General features: G+C 38.8%; 1 protein-coding gene across 4 annotated transcripts in view; it reads right to left on the bottom strand.

The window, feature by feature from the left end:
- Positions 1–10,751, bottom strand: part of ccdc146 (coiled-coil domain containing 146) — a 74,656-nt gene that overhangs the window by 42,456 nt on the left and 21,449 nt on the right. For all 4 annotated transcript variants that reach the window (XR_532743.2, XR_532744.2, XM_008400969.2 and 1 more), the window contains exons 4-13: positions 10,660–10,711; positions 9,329–9,411; positions 7,643–7,736; positions 7,355–7,428; positions 5,220–5,447; positions 4,973–5,062; positions 4,163–4,262; positions 2,932–3,024; positions 2,209–2,373; positions 1,898–1,986 (exon numbers count right to left, since the gene is read on the bottom strand). Coding sequence is in view for 2 of the 4 variants with exons in the window: in XM_008400969.2 (XP_008399191.1) it covers positions 1,898–1,986; positions 2,209–2,373; positions 2,932–3,024; positions 4,163–4,262; positions 4,973–5,062; positions 5,220–5,447; positions 7,355–7,428; positions 7,643–7,736; positions 9,329–9,411; positions 10,660–10,711 (1,068 nt within the window). In the remaining 2 variants the exon portion in view is untranslated. The remainder of the gene's footprint in view (positions 1–1,897; positions 1,987–2,208; positions 2,374–2,931; positions 3,025–4,162; positions 4,263–4,972; positions 5,063–5,219; positions 5,448–7,354; positions 7,429–7,642; positions 7,737–9,328; positions 9,412–10,659; positions 10,712–10,751) is intronic.

The following is a 10,751-nucleotide window of genomic DNA, read 5'->3' as shown; positions in this document are numbered from 1 at the left end:
TATATATATATAGACGTATATCATTTGGTCTGTTCTGCAAAGCCGTTTACAATATTTAGCCAGTGGTCATTAAAAATTGTTCTAAAAACCATTCGTATATCATTTTTATTACTTTTATAGCCAAGTTTAGAACTGTGGCTCTCTTAGTTCCATTTTTTAAACTATGTAAAAGCAAAAAAGCAGGATGTCCATGAATGCGTCTGAAACTGGGCAAAATCCTTGTTGCACACAGAACGCGAAAAGTCAGACATCAGAGAATTATAGAGTGGTCCATAAGTCCATAAGGCTGAGACTTGTATGGTGATTTGTGCAGTGAGCAAGAATAACTCAGGGAAAGAGCCAGCTGAGAGCAGCAGCTCAAAAGACTCAACAAACCAGCACTCCATCAGAGGACATGAAAAGCATCTGTAAGCTCAGTGTGTAAACCACCACTGTGAGGAATGACAAATTATAGAAATAATTGTAATAAAAATACAAAAAGTCTGCTTGCATTCAGCTACAAGGCATCTGCAATAGCAAACCACTGGTTTCATTTTAAAACAACAACAATGGAACAGTGAATGGAAGCAGCTGAAAGTCTCAAGAATTGTGTTTTTTTTTTTTTTGCTCTTAAAGTTTTCCGAAGCTAATGATACATGTTTGATGGAGGGAAGGGAAATTAAAATTACGATAAGGTTTTACAATCTGAAAGCTCTTCTTCTCTTTCTCTGTCTGTGGCCCAGACAGAGAAAAAGCCCAAACCAAAAACAATACAGTTGCTGTAGCAACACAAATCCCACCTACTTTTCATAGACGGAGGACCATTGCAGAATATGAGTGCTCACTTCTTGTCCCGAATTTCCTGCGTTGCCAACCGTCCATCAAGCATATTCCTAACAAACTTTTTTTCTTGTTTTCTAGCCCCTGCCAGCATACCTAGGTGGGCCCCATGTGGGGGAAAGGAGGGCTGATATATGGGTCCCGTATGGGTTTGTCGATGATGGCCCCACATGGGTTTGCCGGTGTAGGGCCACAGCCTACATGGGCGCTACATGGAAAAACCCATGTGGGACCACCACCATGTAGGGCCCATGTGGGCGGTGGCCCTACATGGGCAAACCCATGTGGGGCCATCATGGAACCCGCGGACAAACCCATATGGGACCCATCTGGTCTGCCCTCCTTTTCCCCACAAAGGGCCCACCTAGGCATGCTGGCAGGTTGCAGTGAGCTTCTTATTTAAACATTTGTGTGTCAGAAAAGTTTATTTTTGAATTAAATCACTTAGGTTTCACACTTAAGATTTTGGTGTCATCCAGCTTTAAAATATGATTATATTTACCCTTTCAAGTATTTATAGCATCTTGTATTTAAAAAAAAAGTAGTGGGTCCAAAACTACTGAATTAAAAAAAAAAAAAAAAAAAGAACCTGTTTGAGGATTCGATGTTTGTCAATAAGGAAATGTACCATTGAGATAATCTTGATTTCAAATTCATTACAAATGATCAGTGGATCATGAAATTGTTTCTACAAAAAAAATAACAGAATCTTCACGCAGGATGACACTTTACTCAGTTACAATTTAAAATTCATGTATGATGCGGCGGCGTGTGAACGTGCGATCGCTAAATGAGAGAACCACGAGAGGATAAACAAAAAAAATTTAATTATCCTCCTGCTGCGTTTTTGCTTTTGGGAGGGATTTATTCCACGTCGGGCGAAGCGGCATCAGTATGTAGTCTGCGTGCCGTGACCTTAATGAATGCATTGGAGAAGCCTGTTGTTGCGCTGCGGGGCGTTGTAGGCGTTCGGTACGCCGAAGTATGACCAATTAGTAGGACATGCTTTTCACTGCAGCATCATCCTTACACACACACACACACACGCGCATATTGAATATAAAAACAAAAACAACACCTGCGCTGAAGCACCACGTTGAGCTTGTTGTGGTCCATGATGATCAGCTCTCTCTCTCTGAGCTCCTGCTGGAAGCGCTCGCTCAGTTGCTGTGGGTAGATTTAAGAAGGTAAAACTCCAGCATCATCACTTCTGTGTGGGTTTTATTTATGGTTTTCTGAAACCCCACTTCTCCTTCTGGGTGCACATTCAATATAAATAAAAAAAAAAAAGTACCCTTTCTAAATAGATCAATATATATAAAAACCACACACACAAAAACACAGCAAAGGATGTCCAATTTATTTTAATTTGTCTGTGTGAGTTAGCACCTCTGCCTTGAGACGTTCCCGGTTCTTCTTGCTCCGCTCCTCCGCTTTGATCTGCGTTAGACATCCGAGGTTATGGAGTTCTTCTCTGAGGTGATTTGACTCCCTAAGCAGCTCTTGAATCACCCCGTTCTGATGCTTCTTCTGGTTTTCTTCAGCCATAGAAACCTGGATGGAAACGCATTTCTCCAGTTAAAAGAATCATGAACAGTTGGGTGAAATTGCAAGATTAATACAAGATGTCTGTAAAACCCATTAACAGAAGGAGAAAAGATGTCTTCTTTACAAATGAATCACTAAAGGCGTTCTTTATGACATCTTTAGGACAGAAGAGGGAAAGGACAAGAAATGGTGGAAAAATGGTGGAAAGAAAGGAAGGACGCAAAAGTATAAAAGGATGGAAGGAATGAAAAAAGACAGAACACAAAGAAGGGACAAAGGAGGACAGGCAGAGGGACACTAGAAAGAATTGAACCCTTAGAATTGCTACAAGAAAGTAAGCAAGGAGACAAAGAAGGAACAGACATAATGAAGAAAAACCTTTAAGCAGTAAGATAGAGACTAATGTCTGGAAATACAAATATTTCTCTGCACTCGTTTCTTTTTCTATACTTATCCACTAAAACACTGAAATGAAATTCCAACAAACTCTTCCAAGCCGTGTGGGAAGCCTGGACAGAGCTCAGAGCGCTTCAGGCTGTTGCCGTTATAGGAACACATCCCCACCTGCTTTTCAAAGCCGGCTTCGAGCGCATCAATCTCCTTCTGCAGCTCCATCCTTTGCCGAGCGCTGGCCTCTCGTTCGGGAACGACATCCAGCTGAATATTTAGAGCAGAGCGCAGTGGAAATCAAGAGCCTGTTTAAAATTTCATCTGCATGCGAGATCTTTCATCTGCCTAAACTTGGTCCTGGATCTCAGCAGTGGGAGATGGAATTTTGCTTTCATTTGGTTGCGTGATGAGATAGTGGAGAAGTGTTTTCATTTGTACCGTCACCTTGATCCTAAACGGGCGAGTCCACAAATAAGGGGATGTTAATGCCACATGCATGTTTTCTTTCCCGACAATATGATTTTGTTTCAGCCACAGGAAGAGTCCGATAAAGATGATGCATAAATGCTAAAACAAAAACGTAGCATGCTGAAAATACTAAGCCTGTTAATTGTCACCGGTTAGCTCAAAACGAGATGCATTTCTGTGGTAAACCAACAGATTCCGCTGAGCGGTCATAACGCTAATTTATTAGCAGTAAAGTGATGGCCAGTGACGGGGAAAAGTGACTGAATCATTCCGTACAGCACATTTGTTTTCTGTTTTGCAGAACTGTGAATTCCCCGTTGCGTCACTGCGATTTCCTCTGCTTTCAGTTTGCACACGAGATATATGCTGATGCATTTCCAAATGAGGCTGATCCTCATTCTTTCTTCCTGCTTTGTCTTTAAAAATCTGTGCTGAGCAGTAGAATGACGGGAAGATTGGAAATACTCGCAGCATATTGTGAAATATGCATTTTCTGCAAAGTTATTCAAGACTAAGCATTTCTTGGTTCCAAAGCCTGGGAATCTTTTCTGAACTATTTATTGAAAAAAAAAAAAAAAAAAAAAAAAAAAAATATATATATATATATATATATATATATATAAACTTAAAAACTTAATTTTAGCAATTTGTTTTAAGTTTAGAGGTTCAGCATTTTCCCTGTCCTTTACACGGCAAGCACAATTAGAACTTATTTTCTTCTTCCCAGTCTTCCGTAAAGGCTATATTTGTGTCAAATTTGATTTGACATTTCAGCAGCCATGCATTTCAAGGTGCTTTACATAATTACAGAAAAAATAAAAACAGCATGTGACATTGAATAAACAGTAAGAAAGAGAGTGCAAAACAAACATACAGCAATAACATACACATTTTTTTTTGTTTTTTTTTTTGCAATACATAAAAATATTTCACACACCAGTTGCGACTGTATGTTCTTGTAGTCGGATTGCGTGTGTGCTAGCCGCTCAGTGGCCATGGATATGGCATGCTCCATCCTTCTGAGGGCCTCCACCTGCCTGAGGAAAAAAACCCACAACCTTTGAAATATTTATTCCATCCATCACCAGGCTCTACTTTTTACATCTTTCCACAAGAACTCGAAGTTGATAAAAATCGCTGGTTGATATTATTCATGGATTCCTTCCAGATATAAACGTCACAAGACAGGCAATACAGAAAAACAAAAACTCAGTTCAAGCCTCCATCTGTTTAAAGCTAGTTTGCTGCAACTTGTTAAAAATAATCTAGCCAGTACAGTTTCTTACCAAAGTGTGCATAACTTTTTCACATATTTTATTGTATTGTTTCAGGATTTCATGTAAAACTTCTGCAAGCTAGTCTATTAATTCAAAGTGGAAGGAAAATAAAATTTTTTTAATAGTAAATACAAATTTAAATTTAGTCAGACATATTTAGCTTTAGATAGTTTGGAGCAGAACCATCTGTCATGGCATCAACAGCTAAAAGGTTTGTTATTTCAGATTAGAGAGCAACTAACAAAGGCAACTTTTCAGTTTTGCTGTATGATAACGGCGTTAACTTAAGAAAAACAAAATTCATAAAAAAAAAAAACCCAAAAAAACCTTTAGGTTGTGTGTTCTGTGGAAGACAATAACTTCATTTCACGTTCACTTGGACCTGTGTGACTTTGTAAGGCAAAATACCTTACAGGAAACAAAAAGGATTTCCTTACTTGTAAAGAAAGAGATGGATTCGGTATACCTACTTATTTTTCTTTTGGAGCTGCAAAGATCGGCTCTCGTAGAGCTGCTTCCTATCAGTCATGAGGTTGAGCAGCTTCATTTCCAAAATACCCCTGGGTAGGAACAAAAAAACAAAAACAAAACCACATTGACAAACAATACTATCTTGCAACATTTAAAAAAAATGGAAAATAAAGCAGTGTGCTCTGGTAAACACAGTTAATATTTCATCTTTTTAGCTTAAAAGGGAAAAAAACCAAAAGTTTCCACCTGTTGCCCATGATTTCAGACGACTCCTCCCTGCAGATCTCCTGCTTCTTCAGTAGCTGTCTGTTCTCCCTCTGACATGCCTCCATCCGGGCCCTGAGCCGCTCCAGCTCCTGCATCGCCTCCCCCCTCGTCACCTCCAGGAACCGATTACCCTCATTCACACACCTCATCTGATGCTTCGCTTCCGAAAGCTCCGTATTCAGGGAGTCCATCTTCTTCATTGCCACTCTGGTGTTTTAATTAGCGAGATGAGAAAATGCGTATACAACAAATTTCAGGCAGGTATTGCGAGAGCGTGTATTGTAAAAATCATCGTGCAAACGCAACCATCGGGAATCCTCCAGCTTTTTAAATTTCCCAAGTCATAGCTTGTGATGCTCACGAAGACAGGTCCCCAGCCTTACTTGGAAGCCAAATATAAATTTAGAATCGGGGAAAAATGAATAATTAATGCCAGAGACGCATGGTTGAAATGGAGTTTCAGCCCTGGTGACATCTCCCATGACTTGGGTTATGCTTTCAGATTATGGCAAAAAACACAAACATGTCGGAAGCGTAACAGTCTGAGAAGCAAAATAAGACACATTGGAAGCACTAAACTCACTAAGCAGAGACCCTGGAAGCAAAGAAAGAGGAAATGATCCAGTTATAGACTGGAAAAGAATCAACAGACCCGTTGGAACACTAAAGAATCCCAGACAGATGCAGAATAGGCTTATTTCTGCCACCTGTAAGTAATGACAAATCTGCTGATTGTATTTGTTGAGTGAAAAAAAAAAAAAAAAGCTTTTCCTGGTTGTTTTGTGCAAGTTGTAAATGGTTTCATGATTTCATAATATAAATACCAGCAGTTTCAACTGAATTTTCTCATAAAGTTTCAAAAACATAACGTCAACAAACCCTCAAATGCTCAGACACAAACTGCCATGCAACATTCAAAGTGCTTCACAAAAGCATCAACAGGCTTCACACAGACTTGTCTAAAAAAATAAAAATATCCAGCCAATAATAGCTCATTACAACCAGTTTAAGATGAATACAATAACTGACCACCCACCAGGTTTAACCCTGAAGCAGATGGGCTACCTGCAGCAGAGCGCAACTCCAGACAACTAACAGGAAATAAATAGGAAAAACATCACCAGATTTTAGTCAAATATAAGCACCTCTGGGAACAAGAGATTCTTACATGCAGGCAGCAGTGCCATTATGTCAAGATGGAGTCAAATCTGATGAATATACAAGCACCTTGTTGAATATAAGCAGGGACGAATTAAAGGAAAACATGCAAGGTGCACCTAAAAATGTGGTTGGTGAGAGTTTCTTTGACATAAATCTGAAAAAGAGGAATATTTTCATCTTTCTTTTTGCAAGCTAACACACATTTAAGTCCCTCTCATGTTGAGATTTTGTAAATCTGACTAAGGTTTGGACTTAGAAAATCATAGTAGGAACTTGATTTTGTGCAGCATTCCAAATTCTCCATCATAGTAAAACTGTGGACACGGGATGCTGTCCAGTACTTGTTTCAAACTAAACATGCATGTGCGTATTTACTCTGTAGTTCTGTTTGGCAGTGTGGTGCAAATGGGACTCTACAGATGTAAACTTGTATGATCGTCTTGTATGATTGGTCTGTTCACATTTATTTTTTTCACTCAACTTCTAAGGAGCAGGAACTGTGACATCTTGTTGAATCTGTATCTTTGTGAAAAGCATCACAACGATCTGCTGATTCTGCTGTGTGTTCCAACTTTGTCCATTTTCTTTGCCAGCAATCTTTTCTCTTCAACAGTCAAATTTACATTTTCTTTTTCCTCGCACTCAGGTCTACCCCTGTTTGACAGCCCTGTGGTCAACTCCAATTCATCAGAGTTTGGGATCATTTTTTAGACACATTGCACATGATTTAGTGAAGCATAATAGACATTTTAAAAATACAAATACAGCCAACACAAGAGCTAATACAAGGAGCTGTGGGACATGACATTACATGATTTGGGATGTTTTTTTTCCTGTACTTTAAAGGAGGTTTGACAGTGTGTAAGACCATTGAACAAAAAATGTAGAGTAGTTAGTTTAGAGTACTGGCTAGTAACTTATGTAAAAATGGCAAAAGAATGAAATTCACTTACTCCCATAAAGAGCGCTTTCTTTCGGTTTCCTGTATTATCCGGTTCAGTATGCAGGCAAGCTGGGCTTTCTCAGCCTTGAAACAATGTAGATGAATGCAACCAAAGATGTAAGAAATCTGATGAGCTGTATGTATTTTATTTATGGTTTTAAGGCCACCGGCTGAGCTCAGTCACACACACACGCGCGCGCGCGTGTGCGCACGTGAAAACACACACACACACACACACACACACACACACACCCGCACGCACGCACGCACGCACGCACGCACGCACGCACGCACGCACCTCTTTGATTTCAATGATCTCCATCTTTTCTTCCAGCTCTTTTTGTTCTTTTAATAGCAGCGTTTCAAGTGTTTCCAAATCCTCCATCAGAGTTCTGCACATGCAACAGAAACAAAGAGATACACAAATGCATTTCTCATCAGAACTATTTTTCCTTTAACACAATTTAGCAGATGGAATAACGAGTCTTTAAGAGGAGAGGATACAAAAACATGCATTTTTTTTTTTTTAAAAAGTGGACATCTTTTATCGGGTTATATAACATATTCAACATTTGTTTCATTGGAGGCTTGGAGCCCAAAGCAGCAAAAGTTAAACCTATTTCTGGCTGCTGGTTTATCTCAGGACACTTAACATGCACACTTCCTTTATCAAACTATTCACACCTTTGGGTTTTTTCCCCCTCTACATTCCAATAACAAACTTTGATGTATTCTATTGGGATTTTATCCAATAGACTAGCTCTAAGTGAGGAATAGCAATGAAACAGAATGAAAATCACACATTACTTCAAAAATGAGTATAGCCAAAAATATAATCCAGCATTTTCAGAAATCACTCAAGTCCTACATGTAGTCCACCTTAATCTGGGTAACAGACGTTCAATGAAAGCAGCAAAGATTTCCTGGAAAATTTGGAGATCAAGTAGAATCATGAAGACAAAGGAAGACAAAAGACACCAAGGAAAAATGTAAAAAAAAATAGTTTGATGTAAATTAACGTCTCCATGTTGACGTCCGAGGACACGATTATAGGCACACGGGACGCAAAGATGCAAAAATAAAAGCTTAATTCAAAAGTCACAGAATCTTGTACACAATAAAAAAGTAAGTAAAGAAAAAAAACATCCAAACTTAAGATAAGACAAAGGCAACTCTATAGTGGTGGCAGACATCCATAACTCAGGTGGATACATTTATTAAAGAAAGCAATTATTTAAAACTCTCCTGTTGTCCTCATTTTCTGTGTATAGGGAAAACACATACAAATCTCGGTCATTTTGACCCGAGGACATCAGGAGGGTTAAAAAAAATAAAATAAAATGGCAGACTGATATGGAACAAGATTCACAAGATGAATTTTTTTGCTTGCAGCGTGTGGTGAAAAACACAAGTTCAGACCTAAATCTGCTTGAGAAAGTTTGGGAAGACTTGTAAACATACATCCCCAGATGTTTTCCATGCAGCCAGACAAACTATTTTTGCAACAAAGTATAGGAAAAAAAAACAACATCTCTGGATTTACACAGGCAGTAGAAACATAACTTGCAACTGTAAAGTCAGGATGTCTGTTCTCCAAGACTCTTGAGAGCTGAATATAAATGCACGGCAAACTTTTCAGATTTGTTTTACCAAAATTCTCCTATAATACAGTTTTGCACTACATAAAGAAAAAAAAATCAATACAAATCTAAGTTTGTGGTTGTAACATTAGAAAGTTTAAAAGAGTGAAAATGTCCGCAAGGCCCTAATAAATAATACAACATTATTTTTTTTATGACCAAGTTAAAAGTGCCACATCTGGATACACAGGCAAAAAAAAGAAAAAAAGTAAAACTGAAAACCCACAAAACATCATGCCAGGCGGCACACTGACAAATTCCCACTCAGAACGTCTTCCAGCAGAATAAAAGTAAATTATGAAGCTAAGCTTCCACAAGTTCTGACTTCATAATGAATTCATTACCTGACATCCAGTTGTCTCTGGGCCACTTCTTTCTTCAGAGCATCGTGTTTGTCCTTCAACATGTTTGTGTTGCTTTCCAGCTCCTGGAGGATGCACCGACAAAATTAACCCCAGATCACCGGAGAGGATCCAGCAGAAGTCAGATTTTAGAAGCAGAAATGCCTGATTAATATTCCATTATTTTACTTAAAAAATTGTGCACACAATTCGCATAAATCATTGTGGGTTATATGAACAAGGTAGACATGCGATTGCTTTTATCTACAAGAAGGAAATGTGTTTCATGCCCATTTTTTGGCTCCAAATATGTAATAAAAATCAGCCATTAGTGGAACAGCAACAACCGAGAGAGGCACATTTGGAATAATCTGAAATGGCTAAATCAGTAAAAAAAAAGAATAAAAAAAAGGGTGCAGTGGTTTATCTTCGAAAGACATCAGAGCCAGTTGCCGGTTCAAGCTGTTCAAAGCTCAAACACTACTCTTCAAACACAAAATCTGCTAAATATATATTTTGATGCAGCATTTTGAGAGTTACTTAGGGGGCTTTGGTCCACTCGTGCAAATCCAATCATATTTTATTCAGCAAGATGGATGTCTTTGTTGCTGCTAATGTAGGGTGGCTTTGCTAGATTTGACAAATCCGCACAACGTTATGAGTGAAGAGACTAAATTATAGGGATTTAATGTGGCCTGTGGCATTAGAGTTCTTTACACAAAGCACAACTTTCACCTAATACTGAAGAGCAGCACAATGAGAGCCAATGAGTTAGTGTCTCTCCCCTCCCTTAATTAAACAAAGATTATGATGCATAATAGATATTTACTGTACCCTCCACAATAATTGGCACCCCTGGTGAAGATTTTAACAGCCTTCAGATAAATCTTTTATTAAGGTGGTCTAATCACACACTTAAAAAATGGAGAGAGAAGTCAACCTTTGATTTTTGTACATTTATTCATTAGTTTCAACATGCAAGACTAGCGCGCCATATCTGAATGGATTTCATCATACGCTTTGGATTAATATTCCGTTGAAAAACATCTTGTTGTATAGTATTTCAAGTACATTTCGCCAGGGCCGGTTGGAATTGCGCTCCTGCAATTAAACACGATGTTTTTACGTATTCCCACAGCATAAACCTTTACAAACTTTAGGATGGAGAATATATATTTTTTCTTGTAAAAAAAAAAATCCACAGAGTTCACAAAGGATTAGTCTCAGTTGGAGGATTAAAGCAAAACTTGTATTTATCCTCTGTTAAAACTGCCATCACAGCTGTAATCCTTGTCTCTGAAACCAAGTCCAGGATGGTGCAGTGATGAACTTACAGCAGGCTGTGTTTGAATTTCTCTCTCCAGATGCCGCTTCTCTTCCCGGAGACTGCATGGCGGTGAGGAGGAGCAAGATAAGGCGATGGGGG

Source organism: Poecilia reticulata, linkage group LG23 (assembly GCF_000633615.1).
Source record: "Poecilia reticulata strain Guanapo linkage group LG23, Guppy_female_1.0+MT, whole genome shotgun sequence".
NCBI lineage: Eukaryota > Metazoa > Chordata > Actinopteri > Cyprinodontiformes > Poeciliidae > Poecilia > Poecilia reticulata.
The sequence above is the reverse complement of the archived record's forward strand: the minus strand, read 5'-3'. Positions and strand labels throughout refer to the sequence as shown.